Genomic DNA, 27718 nt, shown 5'->3' on the forward strand with positions numbered 1-27718 from the left:
TGTGGTCAAAGATATGTAAGAAACTTAGACGATTAAGTGTGGGTTCTCCTTACTGGACCCTCACTGTTACTCTCGGCTTTGAACCATTTAGTGTGGTCAAAGATATGTAACAAACTTAGACGATTAAGTGTGGGTTCTCCTTACTGGACCCTCACTGTTACTCTCGGCTTTGAACCATTTGGTGTGGTCAAAGATATGTAAGAAACTTAGACGATTAAGTGTGGGTTCTCCTTACTGGACCCTCACTGTTACTCTCGGCTTTGAACCATTTGGTGTGGTCAAAGATATGTAAGAAACTTAGACGATTAAGTGTGGGTTCTCCTTACTGGACCCTCACTGTTACTCTCGGCTTTGAAGCATTTAGTGTGGTCAAAGATATGTAAGAAACTTAGACGATTAAGTGTGGGTTCTCCTTACTGGACCCTCACTGTTACTCTCGGCTTTGAACCATTTAGTGTGGTCAAAGATATGTAAGAAACTTAGACGATTAAGTGTGGGTTCTCCTTACTGGACCCTCACTGTTACTCTCGGCTTCGAACCATTTGGTGTGGTCAAAGATATGTAAGAAACTTAGACGATTAAGTGTGGGTTCTCCTTACTGGACCCTCACTGTTACTCTCGGCTTTGAACCATTTAGTGTGGTCAAAGATATGTAAGAAACTTAGACGATTAAGTGTGGGTTCTCCTTACTGGACCCTCACTGTTACTCTCGGCTTTGAACCATTTGGTGTGGCCAAAGATATGTAAGAAACTTAGACGATTAAGTGTGGGTTCTCCTTACTGGACCCTCACTGTTACTCTCGGCTTTGAACCATTTGGTGTGGCCAAAGATATGTAAGAAACTTAGACGATTAAGTGTGGGTTCTCCTTACTGGACCCTCACTGTTACTCTCGGCTTTGAACCATTTGGTGTGGTCAAAGATATGTAAGAAACTTAGACGATTAAGTGTGGGTTCTCCTTACTGGACCCTCATTGTTACTCTCGGCTTTGAACCATTTGGTGTGGTCAAAGATATGTAAGAAACTTAGACGATTAAGTGTGGGTTCTCCTTACTGGACCCTCACTGTTACTCTCGGCTTTGAACCATTTGGTGTGGTCAAAGATATGTAAGAAACTTAGACGATTAAGTGTGGGTTCTCCTTACTGGACCCTCACTGTTACTCTCGGCTTTGAACCATTTGGTGTGGTCAAAGATATGTAAGAAACTTAGACGATTAAGTGTGGGTTCTCCTTACTGGACCCTCACTGTTACTCTCGGCTTCGAACCATTTAGTGTGGTCTAAGATATGTAAGAAACTTAGACGATTAAGTGTGGGTTCTCCTTACTGGACCCTCACTGTTACTCTCGGCTTTGAACCATTTGGTGTGGTCAAAGATATGTAAGAAACTTAGACGATTAAGTGTGGGTTCTCCTTACTGGACCCTCACTGTTACTCTCGGCTTTGAACCATTTAGTGTGGTCAAAGATATGTAAGAAACTTAGACGATTAAGTGTGGGTTCTCCTTACTGGACCCTCACTGTTACTCTCGGCTTCGAACCATTTAGTGTGGTCAAAGATATGTAAGAAACTTAGACGATTAAGTGTGGGTTCTCCTTACTGGACCCTCACTGTTACTCTCGGCTTTGAACCATTTGGTGTGGTCAAAGATATGTAAGAAACTTAGACGATTAAGTGTGGGTTCTCCTTACCGTTGGCTGCAACATTTTCATCACGTGACACATGTACGATCTCCTCTGTTTCTTCAACAGCAATCTCGTGTTCGTAAGCTCTGGAAAAAATAACAGTTATCCAGCCCTTCAGTTCACAGAAGGCAACTCTTCAATAAAAATCATGAATAATGTTATCAGTTTATAATTAAAGAAAATCTCCTTGCAAAAATTTTTGATGAAATTGATTCAGTACGAGCGTAACGAACTAAAACTTATCAAAAGGGTAGAAAAAGGATTACAAGTCTCCAATAATTTATTAAACCTTATCAATACAAACATTTGTCGGGCTCAACATACAGTTTGTCCACAGTTTTCTCTGCTCCTTCTCCAACCTTCATAAATACTTCCTCAAGTGTTGTGACCGACACTCCAAAACTAGTTATTCCGTACTCATCCATCTTATCTGAAAATGAAATTAGAAGGAAATTTCATAATTATCTTTACATTCATTTTGCCCACCAAAGCAACTCGCTCAAAGTATTGTGGTATACAGCGCCTATTGGTTCCTGAGTAAGTTTGCGTGATAACATTTCTGAGCACTTTCCAATTCATTGTCAAAGATTAAAGTCACTGGCTCTGCCTTATAACACTCTGTGATTGGTCAAAATAACTGGCACCACCTTCCCAACCAATCAAATTCAAAACTGAAGTCAAGCGCGACTCGGTCACACGCGTTAATTTTTCTCGCACTTTTCACCCCTCACGCGTGAAAACTTTGAATTCTTCCCCGCCCCTTTGTTCTAATTGGCAGTTGATATTTGGTTTTTGCGTTACGATGACCAATCGCAAAGCGCCCCAACAACCACTATGTGAAACTTAACATCATAATTTTCTTCCAGCTTACTTTCTCATTTCAAAATAATAGTCAGTATTCTACCTTTATGCTGTAGACGTAAAGAAACGACCCACGCATTGGTGAACTTCATGTAAACAAATAGCAGAGAAGAAGCTTGTAAAAATCCAGGCGTCAATGGGATTCTAATACGTGCCTTCATTAGCTGGGTGCTATTGGCACCAATCAAATATAGCACCCAATCAAATATAGCACCAAATAATCTCAGGTTGAAATTTCGCCAAAGCCTGAATTTTTCTCCGACTTCTTTCCTGCAATCAGCTCACCTGCAAAGATGGTTTTTTTAATTTTTACTTTTAAACTTACTTTCAATTTCTTGAAAGAGCGCCTCAAAACCATTGGAGTGTTCACTGCTCAATACAAACTCCATTTCAGCACCAACACTACTAAGCAATTGCGCGCTGGGCACGTGGTTGACAATCAAGCTGGTCACTGCATTCTCATTGCAATTTTCCTTTTTCACAAGAGTCAAGTGATATCCAACACCATACCTTTAGAACAAAACAGTAACAAAAAAAATTAACTATTTATAAAAACATTTGTCAACCCAGAAATCGGAAGGATACTTCAGAGAAACATCTTGAAGGAAAGAGTACGAAGAAGAATGTCCTGTTCCCAAATGCCGCTGTTTTTTGCCACATCATTGAACGTTTAAATCAAATACTGAGATATTGATAGTTTTGAAAAATCTCAGGGAGCACCACAGAACAAATTGATTTTTTTGCGACTTAGGGCTGCACTTCTTTCCCTTACACCTGGATTTCTATAATATGACTTCGGGTTTGCAAAGCTTCATGGACTCCAGCACAGGGGCAGATAGTGAACCATTTAATCGCAGCCTTTAGAGATATTAGGGACTTTCAGCAGTCAGGACGGCAACGCCACGGAAGACGTCGATTAAAAAACGAGTTTCTACATTTAGTTAAAATTTCGAAAATGGCTACATGTGTTTATTGTCTTATAGGGCGCCAGACCTCAAACTCAACATGACACATGAAAGTAGCGTTGCGTTCGAAATGTAAATCAAAATAATTTGCCGTCGCGGTTTCGGTTCGTAGGTGACGCAAATTTTGGTGATTTCACGTTGTTGTTTTGCAAAGGACGGCTAAGAAATGTACAAAGTTTTAAAACGCACGTGCTGAGCTATTGTTCTGCCAATTAGATCTTTTGTTTTTCCACGTCCTCATTGCCGTCGCCGTCGTGGTTTGCTTAAGGTCCCTAATGTCCCTATTAAAAGGGTAACTGCAGAGGAGAGGTAAGACTCCAAGAAATTACACGGATGATCATGTTGTGATGATTAAGAAAACTGGAAATTGTGTGTTGCAATCATCTGCAGGGTAAGATTTCGCTCTGATGAAGGGCTAACGCTTGAAACATCAGTTTTTAAACTCTTTACGGTGGCCAATTCACATTGTCACCTCAGTTGATAAAACCAAAATTACGTGAAGATTACAATGACTGCCATTTCAACAAATCAGCGTTATTGGAGAGTCGAAAGTCACATTCACGTCTGGTTAACTGATTAATTGTAATGAATTTCCACTATGCCAAACTGTTTTTTAAGACAAAGAAATACCATAATTTACCTGCCCTTAAGGAACAGAGAACTGCCACAACATCGCAGTTGTCCATCAGCCATGATGGCAATTCGGTCTCCAAGGAAATCAGCTTCATCCCTGAAAAACCAGAAACACAAACAACACATATTTAGCATAAAATAACGAAAATTTGAAGTGGATGGTCATTACGAGCGAAGGTCGTCAAGAAAAAAAGGCACCAAACTGTTCTTTATCCTTAACTCAGTGCGACAATTAAACCACGAATTATTGTACATTGCAACTTTACAGGGTAACTTACATGAAGTGAGTTGTCAAGATAATGGTCTTTCCTGCTTTATGCTTTAGGAGTAAGTCCCATGTTCCTCTTCTGGCATATGGGTCCATTCCTGACGTGGGCTCATCCAAGAACACAGTTTGTGAGCCTCCAATAAGTGCAATAGCACAACTGTAAAGAGAGTAGAACTTTTCTAAACTTGCTCAAACAAATTGGCATTGGATCTTATGAAAATGACTGTATTCTGGTAACCCAGCCATTGAAGATCCAGACAGTTTTCAATTTTGTCAGAAAGTTATCTCTTAGTTATAACTAAAATGACAACTCAACCTGAAAATAATTTTTACCATAATTTCCTTTTCATTCCACCAGAGAGCTTGGAGGAGGCCCAATCTAATTTGTCAGTGAGCTGAATGTCATTAATCATCTGCAAGACTTCTATCTCAGCTTCTTGCCCAAACGTTCCCTAAAAGTAACATATAATTCAAAGATTAAAGTTATTCACTAAGTGTACCTACATGTATGCAACTACTAAATTCTTGATCGTGCAATGATTATGCTCATATTATTACAGAATGACATTATAGGATCCAAGATTTTGCTGCAAAAATTTGTGACAATCAAGCCCAAGATGGGAGAATTGGCAAGTAACTGATCATGAGTAAAAATATCTAAATCTTCATCTGACAACTGAGTAATTATCTACTGATGACATGGCGTCTTCAAATCCACTTCATACCTTCAAGTTGATGAAAAATTTCAGATGTTCTTTAACTGTCAGTCTGTCAAAAAGAACATTATGTTGAGGACAGAGTCCCAGGCTCTTGCGGATACCATCCATGTCAGTGAGAATACTCTTGCCATTGATATGAGCAGAACCATTAGAGGGTGGAAAGAGACCAGTTAGGATAGACATGGTGGTGGTCTTTCCTGCTCCATTGTGGCCAAGTAGTGCTGTTATCTGACCTTTGTATATGTTCAGAGTGAGTCCATCCACGGCGACCTTGGACCCTTTTGAGCCCTTATAACAGATTAAAATAAAATCAAACAAAATAAAGAAAATACATTAAAATACAAGTACATGTAAAAACACCTTGTGAGCTGCAAATTAAGCCACATCTTTACAACTGTTTGGGTTCAAGACCTACATGTAGCCAGCCTGGTCATTATTGTGTTCTTGGGCAAAGTACTTTGCTCTCACAGTGCCTCTCTTCCCCCAGGATTCTAAATGGGTACTGGCAAATTGTCAGGGAAAGCCTCATAAAATGCCAGGGGAGGGGGGGGGCATCCAATCCAGTGGGCAATATCAATACTCCTAGTTGCTTCAGGCCATGAAAACCTGGATAAGCTCCACCTGATTGGGCCACTTGGCTTGAGTACAGACTATAATACCTTCAAATTACAGCAAGCTATATTCATTTGACTTAAACTTCCACAAAAAGTCGCGTACCCTGAACACTTTTCTGAGATCCTTTATTCCCACACCAATGGGCAAATCATGTGTTTCCTCTTCAATGGCTGGATTATCAGAATGCTTATCGACTGGATTCAACTCCTACACCACAAAATATGAAAAATAATACTATTTGACCCATGAAACTGTAACAAAAAGTGATGTTCCTCCCCAAGACAAAATTAATTGTATCATTCGACAATTTTGAAACCACAATCATTTTGTTTTGGAAAAGAGGACCTCCTTATAGGAGGTAAAGCAGCATGGGGCAGGAATGTTTTTATCAAAATGATAAAAATCAATTGTCACAAATTTTTTGTGTACTTCTTGAGCTCTGTTGACCTTACCCTTCTTTCTGCCCTGCTCTGCTCTTCCCTGATTCTGACCCTATAGTCCTATCCAATATTTTTTCCCTTGTATATCATACAGGAATAAAGAGGCATCTTGTATGGTATGATCCCTTAATTTACAATCCGACATCACTATCCAAATTCTCTAACTTTCCTCTATACATTTCATAAGGTGCTGACAAGGAGAATTTGTTTAATAACCAAGAGCTTCTTATGCTAATGATCACTTCCTTTATTCTCCTGACCTTAACGTGTGATTCAGGGGTCAGATATTGTAAGGAGAAATTACGTACTAGTCACCATTCAGGGTCAAAGGTACCAAAGTAACCAAAGTAACGTTTAGAATTAGAGCTGATTAGGTGGCACAATGTTTTGCTAAAAAGAGACCATTTAGTAATAGTAATGCTGTGTACCTCTTCAGCTCCTACTTGGACAACTTTGTCACTGGAAACTCCACACCAGTAGGACTTTGTGAAGGGGAAGTAGAAAGGCTTGGGGATTCCATAACTACCAGGGAAGACAGCCTCGACATACCTGGGGAGAGAAAGATTTGAGTGTGACAAATACATCTGTCAACCAACAAAATAAATCATTAAAATCATCTCCACCATGAATTTAAATCATTTTGTTTTGCCTCTTCTATTTTGATAAATGGACTTCTTTGATAGTGTTTAAATAATTGCAAAAGTTCTCATTAACACCTGTGGTAAAATAAGTCAAAGTAGCTACCAATGACAGACTAACTGGCAGGTTTGGCCACCTGGCATAAACATGTGCAACATGCCTATAGTGATAAACATAATTTCTGTCACACTCTTTCCAGATTTCTTTTCATTATTAAGTCAAACATGTTTGCACATGTATACTTAATATAGTTATCATGCTTTCAAATTACAGCACAGTTTTTCTTTCAACAGCACTTCAATAGAAAAAACATACCAGGTGATTACACCAAAGATAAGACTCTGGACTACAAGCATTGCTAGGACCATATCAAAGCTGAAATCGTCGTCAGGGTCAGGAGACTGCGATACCCGGCTCCAGGTCAGACCCACCTCTCTGATCTCAAATTTGGCAATGATACGGGTTGCAATTCCCAGGCAAGTGTTTGGTAAAAGACATGCGGCAGCCTTCTCAGACCTGTGGTGATGAACAACAGTTCTGTTAAAACCCTTTGTGATTAAACAGAAAGTTCTTCTATCAATACAATAATTATTATTTTTTAGCCTTATAAGATCAGTTCTAGTATTACAATAATCCTCTAGTAAACAATAATACTTGAGGATTAATTTTGAAAAAGTGGTCGTTATGTACAAGCATAATAATATTATGTAATATACATTGAACAGTCATACACTGTATACCATGTACCTTGACATTGCCTCATAAGCCTCTTGCTGAGCAAATGTCAGATATGGAACCAGAGTACAGCACCAGGCCACTGCACCAAACAGCATAGCCACAGTTGGTCTTGAGAAGAAAACGCTAGAAATGGGAAATGTCAAAAGGTTGCCGCCGCCTGGTTAGCTCAATTGGGAGAGCGCCGGACTGCTGTGCGGGAGGTCGAGAGTTCAATACCGGCCGGACCAACACTCAGGGTCTTAAAATTAACTGAGAAGAATATGCTTCCTTTCTTTAACATCAAGAAATGGTTAGATATTCTAGTCTTCTCGGATAGGGACGAATAAATGGAGGTCCCGTCTCCTGCAGGGTTAGGGGCAGGAGACGTTAATTTCCCACGCACGAGATTACTGTGTGATGGATGTCCTCCCCTGGGGTGGGTTGGGTGGGTAACAGGACCCCCGTTGATACCAGTGTTTACTACACTGAAGGGGCTATCCTGTATAAATATAGATGTCTGTCTGTTAGGTCAGGCTAAATCTAGTCTCTAAAATTAGTGACCTCTATGGATAATCAATCCTACTTTTACTGCTATTAAGAAATGTAATACTACACTTATATCACACTCACAAGAACAAATAAGTACTTACCTCAATGCGAAACAGAACATAATGCTTGCTATCATATACAGGAGAAGGAAAACGAAGATAAGCAAGCCATTGGAGAACTCGAAAATCTTAAATCCCTGTAGAAAAGCAAATATTTATAATTAGCATGTACAAGTGCTTTGACTCTAAAAATATCGAATGCATGATTTATTAAGAGATACCCGATAATTGTCAAAATAAAAATGCCAAACAGATATCAGAACTAAATACCCACCTTCAAGAAGGCTGTGGCTGTAATTATCACTATGAGCAGAAACAAAAGATTTTTGGTGAACCAAGCCAGCCAGTGAATCCAGTTTGCAAGTCCCATCATTTTCATTGATTCTTTCAAACGCTGTTGTTTCTCAAAGACTAGCTCCTGTAAAACAAAGAGAAGAAATTTATCTCAGTGAAGCTCAATTCCCTTTTTCAATACATGCAGATATCGATGAGGTGCGATGTAGTTGGTAACAATACAACTGACCTTTATAACACTCATGGCAGAATACATGAATGCTAGAGTCATGAGCAAGGGAAGAAGTCCCTCCACTGTCTGTATGAAGATGTTCTGAGTGAACTTTGGATAAGGAAATTGCTGAAAAAAGATAGAGAGAATTCACATTTTTGAGACACACTTATGCATCTGTTGGTGAAAATAGACAAGTAAAAAAGAAACACAATCTACAAGAAAAAAAAAATTAACATCAAATGGTCATGTTGCTTCAGTGCCTGAGTTTGCCTTCATCCTTATCAAATACATATAAAATAAATAAGCTATTTGTAATTCAAACACTTACAATACGCTGTAAAAAATATACCTGCAGTTTTAGTGGAATTTGTTGACTCAGGTTTGCATGTTCTTGGATGATAGCCATATCAACTGCATACTGCACCAGCACAAAGTGAGAGGAATACCCTTTGCAACATTGGCTGAAAAATGACAAAATGTGTTCACAACACTGATCAAAAGGAATTTTCGACATTACACCTCTACATATGCCAATTCAAAACTTATTAATAGTCAAGGGAAAGCTCCCTGAATACACACTTGGGGAATTTAAACTACTAGGTAAAAAAATTGTAAATGAGAATCTTCTCAGCTGAAATTTTATGCACTCAGGCCCTTTGGAATGTACAGCTGTGGGTGAACTGCCCCCTTGATGTCGCGTCCCTGAACTTCACTTGGTGACAGCTAGAACTTGGTGAGACTGAGTAAGTAAGGGGGCGAAGTAAGTCCTGTTGCCCCACTTTGTTTCCAACTTCTAGTCAATATTCAATTTATACTCCCTGATCTCTCATTGGTTGAAAGCGGTTGATTAGCTGAAAACTTGTGCATTTTTCATGTGAGAAAGGTGCAAAGTTGTAACATGAGTGTAAATTACAAATAGCACATGCATGTTATCAAGATTTCTAAACTTTCTGTGATACTTTTTTCCTGTAAATTATCACTGGGTAATCACCTGATTTCATGTGCAATTTAATTGGTGTAAATAAACACTTCTAAATTTTTCATAAACTTCAAATTGCACTGGCTCACCCACAATTTTGTTGTCTTTGAAAAATTTACTTGCATATTAACCCCAAATTGCACTTAAAATCATGTTATCACTGCAGCGAGAAATAAGTTTCAAACAGTCTGTGTTTTTACCCGTCTTCATTTCTCCTAGGCCCAACAGCCTGAAAGTTTGGGTAGGTATTTTCTGTCCTCCAGCTTTTCCTGCTACCACCAATGGTGTGTGAAAATCGCAGGCTGTACTTGATCTGTTTGGGAAGTTTTGTGGCATCTTTACTGATTTTGAAGTCCACAACTAGAATTAGAGATATCATTAAAGTTTTAAGAAAATATTTTTGAGAAAACCTCATAAAAGGTATATTTTTAAACATCATTATTGTTATAAATAATAATTATATTAACTCATTTCAAATGTGCAGTACATGTTCCAGTTGCAAGCTGCAGCCGTTATATATGAATAAACATATTCTCTAGACAAGCTGTTCTCATCATATTTCCTGCCAAGAAGAATTTGTTTAACGATCAAGAGCTTCTTCAATTAGTTAGTGTGACACGTTGCGTGACATGCCTTAATTTTTCAAACCCATATTTAGAGATTCCCAGATGTTGGAAAGTGTGTTTATCCCTCCAATGAAGATGACTTGTTGTTTACCACAAGGTCTCTCCCTTTTTGTTCGTTTAGTGCGGCTTTCTGGCATATTCATTTGATACAGTTAGTGATCATTTCCTACATTCTCCTGACCTTAAAGTGTGATTCAGGAGTGATATTCAGTAAGGAGAAATTTTAGGTGAGTTTCTCTTGGGGTCAAAGGGTGAACAGTGGTTTAAAATCATGATGACCTAAAATATATGACCACACGTCTGTATACAGGTATTTATTACACGACTCGGGCAGTCAGAGGGCCAATAACTAAAATCAACTAATCAAAATGCTCTATTGCCGGTCAATATTCTCTCAGTATTGGACCGGGCACTGTCCCGAATGGTCCCGAATGATACCGCACTTGTGTCCCTTTGAACTTCAGTCATATAATAAACCTCTTATTAAACAAGCTTGCTTGGGACCATACTGGAAGGATATTGGCCCTCGGTCTTTTTTGTACGGACCTCGCTGCGCTCGGTCTGTACTGTCAAGACCTCAGGCCAATATTCTCCCAGTACAGTCCTCGCGCTTGCTTAATAAGATATATATACACCATCCATACCTGCATAGTATTCTTCATGCTGTGAGGCCTCATCAGCTATTTCCTCTGCTGAAGACCAGTTCTTCTTGTGGAATATGCTGCCGTGGACCACCCTTAACCCTGTGATGCCTGCCACTCTGTTCATTATTTTTCTCACTTAAGGGTAATAGTAAAAAAAAAAATTAGGAAATGGAGAAAAATCACCACAAAATAATAAGAAAAAAAAATGCCATCCATGCCTACACTGAACTTCTATATGTGAACAAGTTTATCTGCACTGCAAGCTGGCTGAACCTCTAAGAAAAAGTGAAGGGAGCCCACTGCTCTGAAACTTTGAAATACAGGGTACCCAGCATATGCTTTTATATGAAAAAACTAAAATTCCCAACTCGCCCAAGAGCGAAAGTAAGGCGCCAGGGTCCACCAGGCGCTGCTAGACCACAGCCCCGACACTGTATACAATTGTAAATGATTTGCAAAAGAAGATCCTTCCTTCTGAGTGAACACGTAACAAAATTTGTCTTTTTGCACATAACAAGCAACTACTGGATGAGGTTGAGCATGATATCATGAATTATCAATCCCGAGGTCTAAGTTATCTTCCAAAGCTGACAGCAGATGACACATACATAAGGTTTGATAATTCATGACGTCATGCAAAAACCCAATTCAATAATTGTTTTACTGTACAGTTTTAAAAACAATCTGCAAAGAAGACACTTCTCTCTGAGTAGCTCAATGGATAGTGCACTGGACTGTTGTGCGGGAGGTCAAGGGTTCGAGCCCCAGCCAGACCAACACTCAAGGTCTTAAAATAATTGAGAAGAATATGCTACCTTTCTATAACATCAAGAAATGGTTAGATATTCTAGTCTTCTCGGATAGGGACGAATAAATGGAGGTCCCATCTCCTACAGGGTTAGGGGTAGAAGACGTTAATTTCTCACGCACGAGATTACTGTGTGATGGATGTCCTCCCCTGGGGTGGAATGGATGGGATATATTGGGTGGACTACTCGCATGGTTCGCATATGTTCCATTCTACTCCTACCCTACTGTGGTAATGCAGTGAAAATGGTTAGAACACTACCTGATGAGGGAATGGGAAATAAGGGAGACTCTGAACTCAATGCAATAACTTCATGTTAACTTCACTTAACTGTACACTCTTAACCAATCATAGCTTTCATAAGTCTAATATTAAGGAACATATCATGCATGTTATATGATTGTGCAAAATATTTTCACAGGCTAACCAGCTCATGGCTTTAGCAACAGTCCTGCTCTTAGCAGGATTCCTGTAAGCTAACAGAACACTGTCTCTAACCAATAACCACTAAAATGCATACCTGGAGGGGATGTTGGATAATAAGCAAGATATGTCTTGTTCTCCACTTTCTTCCTCAAGGAGGCTGTTACTTCTGCAGTGTTAGTCAAACTAATATTCTTGGGTAGATTTTGGAAAAAATTCTTCCTGTCATCTCCAGATATTAAACTGTTCACAATTTCTTTTGGTATATCTTTTGTTGCCAATGGTTCAAAAGTACCTGTAAAAATCAGAATTGTTTTCAATCACACAACAATCAGTGTTAATGACCACAACTTCATCAAACAAAAACAAAATCCTCCTGATGAAGAAAATAAATAGAAGAGAAGTGCTAAACTTCATAATAAGGGAAATCATGAAATCTACAAATCAAGCTAATGGTGTTTTTTGAATTGACCCCAAAGTTTAGGACTGAGAGAAGGACTATCTCGCTTCAACAATATTTGTGTCCTTTGTAGTGTTTGAAGTGCTGGAAGATCTCTACCCAAATAAAAGTCGTGCATGCTTTTCTATCGATCCTCACAATCCTAGCAGTTGAAAATGTATAAAGCTACACAACATCCAGCTACACAACATCCAGTTTGGGGAAAAAAGTATACGTGCGTGGAGGTCATACGGAATAGGGCGTGGCAAGGAGATTTCTTACGACCAGCTAGTTTCAAATGACCAAGGGGACGCCGCTCTTGTTGTAAGTAAGGAGTTCTTCCCTTTCCACAATGCACGTGTGTATGAATACACAGTTCCTGGAACAGAGGGTTCAAATGAAGACGATGATTTGGACGATTCAAAGATGGACATGTTTGAATGTTCGGAGCCTGGATGCGTGAAGAGTTTCCAAACGTTTTCAGAGCTCGAGTTACATTTGAACATAGGGGACCATTGTGTGAAGGATGAAAGGCTGTCAGAAACAGTATATGATTAACTCCGTAGAGATTGGGCAGAGAGGTTTACTACATCAGTCAGCATCACTGACGAACCACAGTGCGAAACTAGTACCCACCAGGTTGTACGTGACTCAATGCCTCCAGTAAACACTGTCAGTATGGGCTGGGCCCTACCCAAGCCACGAGCAGGATCCACTAGATTCAGTTGCAAAGTTAAGAATTATTTAACAGCAAATTTTGATCAAGGCGAACAATCAGGGCTAAAAGCTGACCCTCAGCAGGTTTCAAATGATATGCGAAAGGCAAGAGACGAGCAGAATAATAGGTTGTTTGACCGAGAGGAGTGGCTTACCAAGAGCCAAGTGTAGGGGTTTTTCTCTCGCCTTACAGCAAACAAAAAGAGGCAACGAACACCCTCAGAAATCGAGCAAAATCCAAAGGAACTGTCCCTATAGGAAGAGGAAGCTGAACGACAATGGCTGATGGAACACATCCTTAATGAACTAAAGCCGCAGCACCCTCTGTCCTACAATGTCTTTAATCTGTGTGAGTGCACAAAGGAGAATAAGCTTAGTCTTTTTAATGTAACATTTTGCTCAAATAAAATCTTCTCGTTTTTTGAAGTACCATTTAAATCAAGAGACAGGAAAAAAGACCTTATTGAGCAACTGATGTCATTTATACAGGAATGCCAATGTTTTAATTAAACAATATCAGAAGCTGCATAGCCCAGGAAAACAAATGATGGTGCCTGTGGAGCGAGTTTGTTTTAGAACAATAGGCACAGCCTCAAAGTAACCTGATAAACAGTTGTACTCAGCGAATTAACGTACTCACTTCTGAGAGTATTCGCGAAAATCTCTCAAAATTGTCGTTATTAAGTTCGTGGCGATTTTCTTAACTCGCAAAAATTAAAAGAGAAAAAAGAAAGTAAAAAAATACTACCGTGACCGTGGGAGATGTTAATAGCATTTACGCGTAAATATAGGTTTGTCATTTTCTTAATTTCGAGAAATTACTGATATGTGAATTTTGCAGGAGTTTATTAAAATGCCAGTTTCGATCATTTGTATTATTTTTCAATTTCTCCCGGCAGGATTCTCCTACTCTCGATGACTCAATCATATTGCATATCTTCGGGATTTGCGTTTGATTTGACGACAAGACAAACCTCTGAAACTAGATGTTGCGTGACCAGGCGTAACTGATTCAGTCACATTGAAAAAGTAAACATGTAAATTTCACCTCTTCAACAAATACCGTTTTGAAATGATGAATATATGAATACAGTATATTGGAACTGTGGAACGAGAAAAAGTTCATCGCAATTATAGACGAAACTTTTAATTTGCGAAAATAAACCTGAAAAATTCTTTCTTGAACGTAATTCGAACCCTTGACTTTTGCAACACCGCTGGTTCAGCGCTCTTACCATTAGGCTAACAAACCAACTGTGATGCCATTCTACAAATGATGATGAACAACTTGCTAACCACTTAAAATGAAAACTTTAGCAAATAGCTGGAAGAAATGGTCAAATCTGGCAAATTGGCCACAATAATAAACACGAGTGAAATGAACAACTTTTTCAACAACAAATTCCGTTGGCAAACGTTGATAACTGAAAACAAAGGCTAGCGCTCTTGAACATTAAGTAAGTTTCTAAAGTCCAAAAGGGATACAACAGTAACGTTTCCACTTCTATAGAAACTATTGTTTGCATGGTCAAATTTTGCTACGGAAACTATTTTGGACCCGTGTGTCGAAAAACAAGGAACGCATGCAGCTAATTTGCATATGACTACAGAGAAACATTATTCTGAAACATTTCCTCCATACCATGTAAGACGGACAAAACAATATTTTTATCGATTCGATACTTCATTAACGAGTTGGTACTTTATCTTCAAGCAGTTTTAGGCCGTTAGGGCTTAGAAATCGGATTCATGTGCGGATCGCGTTATCTTTGGTTTCGATCACAATGGCGAATATTTGTTAAATTCGCAAAGCTCTCTGCGGCACGCCATGAAGAGTGCCCAAAAGTTCTATTCCATAATTTAGTTATTAGGTGTAAGTGCTTATAGGCTGTAATAGATTTGACTTGAGATTAGGTCCCACATAAGAGAAAATAGCTCTCAACCACATGTACCTCACGCATCACAAATTTCAGTGCTCGAGGTAAGTATTTTGAAAAATTTGTAACTCAGTGAAAAATATATACAGTGTGATTATTTTACCGTTAACGTAATGACAAAAGGTTGATCTTAGACATGTAAAATAGAAAGCTCGTTAGAATCGAAAATACGGCTACAGCAGCGATCGACTTTTGTAGCTAAATTATGGAGGTCCGGGGGGGGAAACTGGGTGCCTTTGAGGTCACCTTGAAAAATATCTCGTAAAAAGTGAAAAAACCAGACTCGTTCAAAATAAACGCAATATTTTTTCGTGGGATAGAAGTCTCGACTTTTACAGTAAAAATTAGGGAAATCGGTGAAGGTCCGAAATTTGCCTTATCCGTTCTTAGGCGGACAGCCTCTTAAAACAGGTTAAGTGTTTGATGACACAATACACTTAGTGAAAAGTTTCATTTAACTGTACTTTTGTTTACACACGCACCATTGACTCAAGATCATCAAAGAAGCTACACGGAGCAACTAAGAATACAGGGTCGCTGAGCTCCACCATATTGTCTACCAAATACGATAAGGCTTAAGTTTTCATTAATTTGAAACGATATGTACAAATTATTACTGTCAGTATTGCAATTCTCACATTGAGACATAAATTAATTTTACATTTGTGAGTTTATTTAGACCAGAATTTATTCAGTACTGAAACATGATACATACTGAAACAGTTGTCTCGCGTCTCAGTGAGCAACCTACAAAAACAAGAAAGTATATTATTGAATTAGAGGAATGAAACTACATGTACATGCCAGGGCTCGACTCTAACGGTTAAGCCAATTAGCCACAGATTAGTAGAAATTCAGTTTTGGCTTGTGGTTTTCGATTTTCACAGGCCAGTTTGGCTAGTAAACAAACTGAAATTGTCGTAACATCACAGGTTGTCACTAGTATGGTGGCCGAGAACTGCCATTAAACATATTCAAATTTATAGGAATTATTTTTGTTATTTTTTTCTTTTTAAAATAAAAGCAAGTGAAAGTAAAATGTAAAATAGAAATAAAATGAAACCAAAGATAAATGGAATCAAATCAAAATTAAATACTACCCGGCCGAGCGCTGCCACTTTTTTTTTTTTTTTTTTTTTTTTTCATTCTTTTTTTTTTTTTTTTTTTTTTTTTTTTTTTTTTTTTGCGGTCGGAAAAAAAAATTTGTTTGTGGCCGAACGCTGCCACATAGCCGAGGGCTGCCAAACAAGCCCAGAATGCACTACCATCAAAAAGTTCATGAGAAGCAATTTCTGGGTTGAATAATTCATACCCATGTCCTTGTATATCTAGCAACATGAGTTTTTTGTCTGACTTTTCATAAGGAAAATGGGTTAGACGTTGAGCCTTCTGACCCATAACATCTGTTTCCTCGACACAACAATCACCAGTATTGTTTAAGTACTTGGTAAACTGTCCATTAATAAACTCCTCCACAGTCACAAATTCTCCTTTATCCTCTTCACCGTAGTAGATCTTTCTAAACCTTAGGACCTCTCCAAATGCATCAATAGCATGTTTTTCAATGATTTTTTGTTCCAACTGGCGAGCAAAATTCCTTGCAAGATGCATCTGAACCGCCTTTTGGGTGTGTTGTTGGACAGTTTGCCCAATGTCATTTATTCCCTTCACAGCATCAGGAAGGTATCTTTTAATGACCCAAGTAGTCCCCTTGAACTGCGGGTGCTTTGTGGTTGCTTTGTATGCAATGCGAAACCCACCGTGAGCAAACGCCTCTTTTTCTTCATTGAATTCAACAGTTATCATTATACAGCTCCTTTCCTTTAATTAATTTATGCGTTGTATCTCCTGCATCACGCTTCTTCCCTCTTTTCGCAGTCACTTTCTCTTTTAACTTTTTCCACTCGGCATCCGCCATGCTAAAATCTTGACAGGCATCCTACAAAGAGTTCTGGGTTTGTTTGGCAGCCCTTGGCCGTGTGGCAGCATTCGGCCACGAACAAATTTTTTTTTTTCCTACCGCGAAAAAAAAAACTAGTGGCAGCGCTCGGCCGGGTAGTATTTAATTTTGATTTCATTTCATTTATCTTTGGTTTCATTTTATTTCTATTTTACATTTTACTTTCACTTGCTTTTATTTTAAAAGAAAAATGAGAAATAAATCGAAATTTAAAAAAAATAACAAAAATAATTCCTATAAATTTGAATATGTTTAATGGCAGTTCTCGGCCACCATACACTAGCCACTTGGCTAGTAAGTTGAAAAGTTAGTGTCAATCCCTGCATGCCTAACTGAATTACGTTTGGCTCTACCTTCTACACCCTAACATCAGTGTGCATATTCTCCATAGTGCTCTCTTTACATTTGCTTAACTGCTGACAAGGAGAATTTGTTCAAAACAATCAAGAGCTTGTTTAGTTGGTGATTATTTCTTTTATTCTCATAACCTTAATGAGCGATTCAGGGGTGATAATTGTAAGGAGAAATTAGTTGCTAGCTATAGTTAATCTTAGGAGCTAAAAAAATTAAGTAAATTCTGACTATTAATAGTACCAGTTCTCCAAAAACTACTACCCAAACACTAATTTTTCCCAGTGACAACAACAGACAGTAAGAAACCATACATGCTCCTATCTAAACAACATTTACAAGGCTGTGCTCTAAGAAAAATTGAAGGGAGCCCAGTGCTCTGAAACTGTGAAATCCAGGGTACCCAGCATATGCTTTTTATTTCAAAACTACGATTCCTGAGTCACCCAAGAGCAAAAGTAAGGCACCAGGGGCTACCAGGCGCTGTTAGACCACAGCCTTCATGATAAGTCATTACAGAACATAAAGTTAAAGTGAAAATACCCATTGTCCCTTGTGGTCTGCACTGCAAAATTAACCCTTTCACTCCTAAGATCTCATTAGCAATTCTCCTTACTCTCTGCCATACAATTCTCACCATTTTAGTTTGGAGAATTTGGCACTGGATCAACTAATAATCCCCTTAGTGATATTTCAATGTTTTCTCATTTCCTGTCTGCTTGAAAATGTGAATGTATTGTTGGTGTGAGGAGAAATTCTGTCCTGGTCACAAATGGGAGTTACAGGGTTTCAACAAATGGTAATTACAAACATCCCCCCCCCTCACACCTTTAAGTTATCTTCTGTGAATAAGAAACAGGCTGTAAAATCTAAAAATTTAGAGTGGGTCTGTATTTTGAAGTCTACCAGCCATTTGTCATGGGGGTAAAGCTGTGTAGCATCAGTACTAGTTTCTTCCCATTAAGCAGCACCCCCTCTAAGTGTAACGACACACATCCAAGATTATGTCCTCCTTATTTTGTTACAAAATTTATGCATATTGTGCCTCTAAATATTCCACAAGCTAGTGAGGATGATGCTCTTTCCCCAGTTCCAAACAAAGTATGCTGTATACTTCCAGTTATTTCCACATGCCAACAACTATGAGTGTATACATGTGTTCACAAATTTTACATGAACATGCAATTTCAATAAATGTTCTACAAGCTTGTGGAAACACCTGCTCCTTTTCAGAGCTGTTAAACAACATACATTCTAAACGACCAGGTACATGTATGTCTCAACGCCAAGGAAGTTTTTTCTTATCCAAGAAATACTGAACAGCCAGGAAATATGACAATTTAAATTGGATATATCAACAAAGTTGAAATGGTAAATTGGCCACCGTAACAGTTACAAAAGCTGACATTTCAAGCGTTGGCCCTTTGTCGGAGCGAATAGAGGAATTGTGGGTTGTGTGTGCTTTTGAAGGCAGAAAATGGAGCTACTTTATTGGTGGGAACATGATATGGCAATATAATATGACAATTTACATTGCTGAATTCCAAACATGCTGGACATGCTTCACATACAAATTAAACTTAATATGTAAGAAATGGCTTAACTCATTACAGAAGCTTCTACAGCTTAATGGTAATTAAAGCAACAGAGCACAGAATGAAAAGTTCTGAGTTAGTGGGGGTGGGGTGCGTGGTCATGATGGGATGAGTAATATCTTCCTTTCAAATATTTTCAGTCTGTAAAAGTTAGAACTTAACCTGGCTTGTGGTATTGCATTTCTTTTTAAAATTGCATTACATCTGCAATGTATGTTGTGTTCCATACTGACGTAGCAGTTTAGATTTCGCTACGTGTTTAAGCTATACTTTATGTAAGCGGAGTTCTGGTGTCTCTCGATTGCACAATAGCACATGTAAAACTAGAGTGTGCAAACCGTACAATAAAGGTTGATCTTCTGTGAGTAATAGCGCAGAGTATACTTCATGGTGACCCCGACGTGACTCACTCGAAGATCAAGAAAGAAAGAAGAAACAGTTTGGAGCCTTCGAAGATACTCCAGGACGAAAATTCGAAGGGACACGGGGATCGAAACAGTAAACCACACTGGCCGCCATCTTGGATTTTGGAAAGTGCCATAATCTGAATTCTTTTCACCGAAGCCATCCCAGCACAGAACAGCGAGTCTGGATTACTGGTCCGCTTGTCCCAAACGGTAATCCAGCCCAGTGGAGACGAACAAGAAACAATTTCGTCAGTTAAGTGCATGAAAGCAAGTGAAGACGTCGATCGATCGCGCTAGTTAGTTAAAAAAAAAAAAAAAAAAGTCACCATGCCTGAAACAGACGCAGAAAGGAGGACACGACAAGCTGCCATCGAACAAGCCGCTAGAGCAAGGCTACATGGAGTTGAAATGCCCAAGAGGTTAGACTTCAGTGCCAAAAAGCTACACCACGAATATTTGTGCTTCAAAACTTTGGCGAAAAAGGTGTTAGAATGCTACGAAGGGCTCGAGGACAGTGTGAAAGTAAACAAAGTGCTAATGTGGATGGGACCAGAGGCATGTGTCAAACATGAGCAACATCCATTTCCACCAGGAGACAAGGAAAAACTCGAACCGCTGTGGACCTTTTTTGACAACTTGTGTTCCAAGAAAGAAGGTTGCCATGGTTCGTGGAATGCTGCGAGAATGACCCTGAGGTTCATGAGACAGGAGAAGGGAGAGTCAGTGGATATTTTCTACGGACGGATACGAGATGTACTTCACCAATGTGAGTACGAGCCCGCAATGCAAAAAGTTCTCGAAGCGGAAACCCTCAAATATGGACTGACGAACTCGAAAATTATAGAGAAAGTCTATGCTTTACCCAAAGAGGCAGATGCAAACCGTGTTCTTGAGACTGCCAGAGCTGAGGAACAAGCTCAGACGCATATACGCGAAGTGGAAAAAATCAGAAGGGACCACAACCTGGGAGAAACTAAAAGTGCAGAGGAGCTCGAACAAAAGAAGAAGCCATTCAGCAAAAAGCCCAAGGTTTCCAGTGATGGACGTACCAAGAGCCAGTACAACTGCACAAGATGTGGACGCAAACATGGTCGCAGAAAATGCCCCGCCTATGGGAAAGAATGCAGCAAATGCAAAAGGAAAGGCCACTTTGCTGAGCAGTGCCGTAGCAAGACAAATGCTGGTTCTCACAGCAAGGGACCTAGCAAAGAGCAACAAAAATCCGGACCCAAGAAGAAGTTTCACGAAGCAACTGCAGACTCGGAAAGTAGCGAAGCAGACTTCACAGAGTATGACACCGATGAGGTCACAGTGCAAGTTGACTCCGTGGAAGCAAAGGCTGAAGAAACCAAGTCTGAAAAGACTCATTTCGCCAAGAAACTGCCCAAGCATGTCACCAAAGTCTATTTAGACGAGGACCAATCACCTGAGGTATTCTATGCCACTGTTGAACTTGAATTGCCGAATGGGAGTACAAAGAAGCTTAAGGGCAAGGTTGACACTGGAGCTCAGGTAAACTTGATGAATTATATGACATTCCGAGAAATCTTTGGTGATGACGCAGAGAAAATCCTGCACAACAGTCAAGTGAAACTAACAGGCTATGGAGGAAAGCGTTTCAAGAATCACGGAAAATTCCGTATTGATTGTGTTCGCCACAATAATGTCATTGGCCGACGTGTCGAATTCTTCGTATCCGACTACGGCAGCAACTTGTTCTCACTAAAATTCACCCGTGCGATGAAAATCATAAAGATTATGTGTGAGGAGGAGAAAGACTGCAAAGACTGTCATGGTCCTTATGACGTGAGTGAGGTCAGAGATAGTACTGAGGAAGAAAAAGAAGAAAGTGCTGCAAACACACCCAAGTACTCTCTCAAGGTGAAGAAACCCATTGAAATCAGGAATACAGCCCAAGTAATCAAGGATGCCAATGAGGTGTTCGAAGGCATTGGAAAGCTAAAAGGCTACCAATACCAGATCGAGATAGATGACAAAGTCCCTCCGGTGGTCAGTCCCAGATACAGTGTACCTCCACCAATGCAGGAGTCTCTGAAAAAGAACTTAGACTGGATGGTGGACATTGATGTCATCAAGAAGCAACAAGAAGCAACACCGTGGGTAAGCAATGTACTATGTACACCCAAACCCAATGGAGACATACGAATATGCCTGAATCCAAAGCCACTCAACAAAGCAGTGAGGAGGCCACACCACTTTGCACCAACAATGGAAGACATCCTACAAAAATTACATGGGTGCAAGTATTTCTCCACCCTTGACCAATCATCTGGCTATTGGAATATTGAAGTTCATCCAGACAGCGTACACCTACTCACCTTCAACACACCATTTGGACGGTATGCATACAAAAGGCTTCCATTTGGACTTGTGAGTAGCCAAGACGTATTCCAACGTGCCGTTGACGAAACATTTGGTGACATCCCCAATGTCTACTGCATTGCAGATGATATACTAATTGCTGCAAGGACAAGGGAGGAACACGATATGGCAGTAAACAAAGTCATCCAACGATGTCGAGACTCAGGCTTCAGGCTCAACCCAAAGAAAGCAAAGATCCTATTGAACCAGATCAATTACTTCGGCCACACCCTAACAAAGGAAGGATTAAAACCAGATGCAAAGAAGATCCAAGGGATAAAGCGGTTGGCAGTGCCAAGGAACAAGCAGGAGCTACAGTCACTGCTGGGAATGTTCAACTACCTGGGAAAGTTTGTACCCAATCTGGCTGCCAAGACACAGGACCTTCGCGCTCTGGTAAAGAAGAATGCAGAATTCGTGTGGGAAGAGACACACACCAAGATATTCGAAGCACTGAAGGCCGAGCTCAAAGACAACATGACGTTGCAGTATTTTGACCCAGAGAAAGAAATCATTATCGAGTGTGATGCCAGCCAAAAGGGCCTGGGTGCATGTCTACTCCAGGATGGCAAGCCAGTCAATTTCTCGTCTAGAAGCTTGATCGACGCAGAAACCAGATACTGCAACCTGGAACGCGAGATGCTTGCTGTTGCCTGGGCAGTCAATCACTACCGACAGTACGTATATGGACGAAGATTCAAGATAGTCAGTGACCACAGTCCACTCCAACAGATCATCAAGAAAGACAAGGGATGTAACTACCCGGCTGCAACGACTTTTGCTGCGATGCCAAGGCTTTGACTTCACAATCGAATACAAGAAGGGTGTCGAAATGCACATCTCTGACTGCCTCTCAAGGTGTGTGCCACCACCAGCGCCCAATCAAGGACCAGTATTCCCAGAGACCAGCCAAATTGGGATATTTGAGGTCACTGCAGCAAACGAATCAGACATTCAGAAGATCCGATCGGCTCAAAAGAAAGACCCAGTCTTCCAGGAGCTAGAGAGTCTCTGCCAGCAGGGATGGCTAGAACACCGCAATCAAGTGTCTGAGCTGGCAGTAGCCTACTGGGATTACAGACATGACATTGCAATCATTGATGGAATTATTGTGAAGAGCCAAAGGATCGTGGTGCCACAGAAGATGAGAGAGTGTTTACTCCAGAAGTTACACCGAGTGCACCAGGGGATAGACAAATCCATCCAAAGAGCCAGGGACAAATGGTTCTGGCCTGGCATGACTGAACAGATCAGGAGGCTAATCCTCACCTGCCCATCCTGCCTGGAGCACCAACCTAGACAGAAACAAGCAGCGGTCATCCCTGTGATCACAACCAATGCCATGCAGATACTGGGTTGTGACATTTTCCAGCATGCTGGTCGATGGTACAGTTGCATCATCGACTACCACACCGGATACCCATGGGTAAAGCAACTGAAGAACCAAGAAGCAGATACAGTTATCCAACATTTTCAGAGTGTCTGCAACCAGTTTGGTTACCCTATGGAGGTAGTGAGTGATCGAGGCTCACAATACACTTCTAGCGACTTCCAGGAACTCTGCTTGAAATTCAACATCATTCACAAGCCAGGGACCCCTCACTCTCAGTGGAAAAACGGCCGCTGTGAAAATGCCATTGGGAGACTCAAGAGGTTACTTGAGAAGTCCAAAGAAGAGGAAACGACCATGGAAGACATACTTGTGAACATCCGTGACACACCGCTAGATGGAAATACTCCCTCACCCTATGAGCTGATGTTTCACAGGAAGGTCAAATCAGACCTACCCTCAATACCACTCAGCCTGTTCGACAGCACCAACAGCATCAACGCAGGCCATAGAAGTGTGAAGCACGCTGAAAGAACGAACGAAAGCGAAAACAGAGGTGAACCATCAAGGCTGGAGCAACATCAAACAGTCATGTTTATGAAGAAACCTCAGGAAAAGAAGGCCCGATGGTCAAGTGGGACAGTCGTCACTGTGGACGGTCAACGATCATACACCGTGGAGGACGACGCAACTGGAGCACAATATTCCAGAGATCGAGTCCACATCAAGCCAACTCTCGGTAATGCCGCCACTCCACAAACTGCGAAAGCCGCTTCCAAAGGAAGAGAAGAAAGTGTATCAGTGCCAGTTGGGATGCCAAGCTCAAAAGATACGGCTAGCCCACCAAAGCCGAAGGAAGAGACCCCCATGAAGCAGAAAGCTGACAATCCATCAGACAGCATCAAAACATCCCGACCAAGGCGTGTCATCAAAGCACCAGTGAAATACGGATATGAATGAAACCTTGGATGTGACATTTACACAGAAGTGATTAAAAAAAAAAAAAAAAAACACACAACAACAAAAACTGTTGTTCTTTCTTTTATCTTTAGATCACCAAGCTATGTTTTTTTTTTATTATTCTGTTATAGTTATATTTGTCATCCCCAATCAGGAACTGACATTGTGTTAGTGGAAACTTTGTTTGTTTTGTTCTCAACAAGGGGGATGACGTAGCAGTTTAGATTTCGCTACGTGTTTAAGCTATACTTTATGTAAGCGGAGTTCTGGTGTCTCTCGATTGCACAATAGCACATGTAAAACTAGAGTGTGCAAACCGTACAATAAAGGTTGATCTTCTGTGAGTAATAGCGCAGAGTATACTTCACATACATTCACACATGGCTACATTTTGACTAATAATTGCTATAGTCCATTTGAGTGCCAGGGGAGATAAATTTGTGCAAGTTTTTTTGTGTCTTGAGAAATAGTCTTGTAGTGAAGACAGCTTATGGTTGTCAAAATGAATATACTGTGACACATTGTTTTTCACAGGTGTTCAGTGCATTGCAAGTAATATCAATATCTTAATAAAATAATTAAAATTATTTCCTTCCTGTCATCCATGGGCTTAAATATGTCAGGACTTTAATTATTAAAGCAACAGAGAGCTAAATCTGCATAAAGAATTGTTTGACTGCCTCACGAAAAAAAAAAAAAAAAAACATCACTATCTTGTGTAAATTATCAACTATTTTATCATTCAGTAGATCAGCTAGAGTGACCATCCCACTGACAATTCCTCAGAGATTTCAAAGAGGAAGTACCAAACTAAAATATAATACTTTCATTGACAAAATATCAGATTTTCTCCTCTTGCAAAAAATATGAGATTCCTTACGTCCGGTGAATGTATCATCTTTAAATCCTCAGAGGTGAAAATGACAATTCTGTCATCATGGTAACCAGGTTTATCAATTTGCCTGTTTTATTTTCAGCTAAGAAGTTTGTTTTTAAAATTTGCAACACTACTTAGGGTTGAGTTCAACTTTTTGGGGAGGAAACATTACTTGTAGTGATTACCTCTTTTATTTTGATGGTTATAGATGTTGAAACACTCAAGATTATAATTTTATCTCAATTCATGCACAGCCTTCTTGATAATTTGTCTCAGTGTGATATCACCTGTGTTAGGGATATGATATCTTCCTGCAAAATTTGGCTTTTCTTACTTCTGAGCTTATTTTTTTGTGGTTTTAAGTTAGAGCAAACATTTTTCCTTTAATTTTGCCCTCGTTATGACAAAAATGGAGGACTAGTTCTACACATCTGCTTTAAGATGCGGTAAACAACTTAAACCCTAGAGGAACAGTTTATCATTTATAGTCCGCTTGTTTGGGTAAAGATAGTCTTGGAAAAAGACTGTTGTCAGCAAGATTGGCTGCCATTTTGACAATGTAAGTGGAAGTTATCATTAGCCTGAGGGTAATATTGGATGGTGTTTTAAATGTGAAAGTTTAAACACCCCTGAGAAGGATCTGATATCTTATAAGTATCTGGATTCACAAAACATACACGTAGATTTGATATAACCTTGAAAGATAGAGTTGTATATAAACTCCAGTTTAAAGCACAAGTGATCATCAGACGTATTAGTTGTGTTCTGCCCACAAAGAGTACAGGGTCCTTATACTTTACAAATTTAACAACCCCATCAAATTCCAATTTCTGAGGTTAATGGCAAAGAAGGTGCTGACTCATATCAGTATTTATTGACTTAAGTTTGAATCTCTTATTAAGAAAGTTGATATCCCAGGCATTTAAATAGAATTTATAATTATATCATTACCAGTGACAATGAGATTTCTATACACTATGATAGCTGGCGACAGGCAGTGCTCAATGCAAGTCAAATATCACAGGGAATAATAACATTGTTTAAATGAGTAATTTCTTCAGGCTTTTTTACTGCAATTGCTATGATTGCAGTCCACTTGTGAAGATCATTTCTTATCTTGAGTATTTGTGGTCTTATATGTCAAGTTCTGGTCGATTTTTTTAACTCACTGCCAGGGACTGCTTAGCATTAATTTTTTAAATTATGGCAGTGTATTAGTTGCAGCTTAGTTTTACGTGCTCAATTTTGTCGCCTATACAGAATTGATGCAGCTATAAACGTGAAATCAGGTATCAGGTTTAATATGCGATAATTTTATTCGTTCACATCTCGATCCATATTGAGTGGGACACCGAAAAGTGCCTTGATCTTTCAACATATAACTGCAGCTGGTTAAGGAAGTCTTAATTTTACGATTGCAATTTGCACCACAGCTTAACTAATCGGTAAAATTTTGTACTTTACGAACAATGCATCTTTCGATGATCACCCCAATGCAACGTGAACCATCAGGTGTAGTGGTAGAAAACGTCTCCAATCCCTTGGATTGTTTATACCACTTACTGCCTTTCCATAACCAAGACCAACTTACGGAGTTAGACGACGCTGACAATTTAGAGTTTCCTTTAAAACAAATCGGTTCAGAGATACTTTCATTCCAGCAGCGCAAGACATTTTAACTAACATTTATAAATTATTTCCCTTTTAGGTTTGATTTTATTGTATATATAGTTCTATTATATAATTTGTACACCTTTGCAATTCAGATGGCAGCTGAATTGCAAACGTCTATCTATCTATCTGTCTATCTATCTATCTATCTATATCTAAAAACGTGAGATATCGCTTTGGTACACAAGATGTTTTCGAGACAAGAGATATCAAAAGGCGATAGGATCTTTCTCATCCAGTTAAATGAAGCTTAAAACCGAGTAATACATCGTTAAAATATTGCTATATTAGGCAGAGAAACATTGTTTGCCGTGAACTTAGTAGTCTCTTATGATATCAATTAACTGAAAGAGCGGTTCGCAATATTAGCAACCGCTTTTGAGTATTCGACTTTTAAATGTTTAATAATATCTTGTGTAACCGAGAGTTGATTTCTGTGCGATGCTGAAAACTTTCACAAGTATATTTTAAAGCTAAAGGGTGATCTACGCAACGCTAACGAGGATTCAAGCTATCAGTTTTTTCTTAGTATTAATTTCTCCCACAGTTTCGCGCCGGTTTGTCAATCAACAACTAGATTCGCCGATCGCAATGTATATAAAATATTACTCGTTCATTTTCAAATTGACTTGTTCAGCTGTGCTTTCATGTATCGCTCCGTTAAAAGAATGTTTTCCTACTTCCTTTTCAAACACAGAAATCGACAGCAAATATGAATTACGTAATGTTTCTGAGAATGCCTACTGTAGCAACTTACTTCGGTAGAATTAAAACTGCTATGAAAAGAACAGGCAATAACAGCTCGAACACTGTGCCTATCGGCCGACGAATCTACAAAAAGAAATGCAAAGACAGTATTATACGTTGTTTGAGCAGCAACTGAAGGGAAACCAGTGAGCGCTAGATATTAATTCGTACGTAGCCGCATGCAGATTTCACTTCAGGAAGAAAGTC

At 39.5% G+C, this 27718-nt stretch overlaps 2 protein-coding genes across 3 annotated transcripts in view; one reads left to right on the top strand and one right to left on the bottom strand.

Moving 5' to 3' along the window:
- The window catches only part of LOC111345821 (G patch domain-containing protein 2), an 83892-nt gene that overhangs the window by 39322 nt on the left and 16852 nt on the right, over positions 1–27718 (top strand). The window lies entirely within an intron of this gene.
- LOC111345826 (phospholipid-transporting ATPase ABCA3-like) overlaps positions 1–27718 on the bottom strand; it is a 58907-nt gene that overhangs the window by 31017 nt on the left and 172 nt on the right. For both annotated transcript variants that reach the window (XM_088745295.1, XM_088745294.1), the window contains exons 2-21: positions 27522–27595; positions 15947–15978; positions 12236–12433; positions 10908–11042; positions 9838–9997; positions 9008–9119; positions 8674–8784; positions 8425–8568; positions 8193–8287; positions 7573–7686; positions 7141–7341; positions 6615–6735; positions 5849–5953; positions 5138–5419; positions 4746–4864; positions 4423–4569; positions 4152–4241; positions 2872–3056; positions 2010–2115; positions 1692–1771 (exon numbers count right to left, since the gene is read on the bottom strand). In XM_088745295.1, the coding sequence (XP_088601421.1) occupies positions 1692–1771; positions 2010–2115; positions 2872–3056; positions 4152–4241; positions 4423–4569; positions 4746–4864; positions 5138–5419; positions 5849–5953; positions 6615–6735; positions 7141–7341; positions 7573–7686; positions 8193–8287; positions 8425–8568; positions 8674–8784; positions 9008–9119; positions 9838–9997; positions 10908–11042; positions 12236–12433; positions 15947–15978; positions 27522–27595 (2611 nt within the window). The remainder of the gene's footprint in view (positions 1–1691; positions 1772–2009; positions 2116–2871; positions 3057–4151; positions 4242–4422; positions 4570–4745; positions 4865–5137; positions 5420–5848; positions 5954–6614; positions 6736–7140; positions 7342–7572; positions 7687–8192; positions 8288–8424; positions 8569–8673; positions 8785–9007; positions 9120–9837; positions 9998–10907; positions 11043–12235; positions 12434–15946; positions 15979–27521; positions 27596–27718) is intronic.

The sequence above is a fragment of the Stylophora pistillata genome, chromosome 14 (genome assembly GCF_964205215.1).
Source record: "Stylophora pistillata chromosome 14, jaStyPist1.2, whole genome shotgun sequence".
Classification (NCBI taxonomy): domain Eukaryota; kingdom Metazoa; phylum Cnidaria; class Anthozoa; order Scleractinia; family Pocilloporidae; genus Stylophora; species Stylophora pistillata.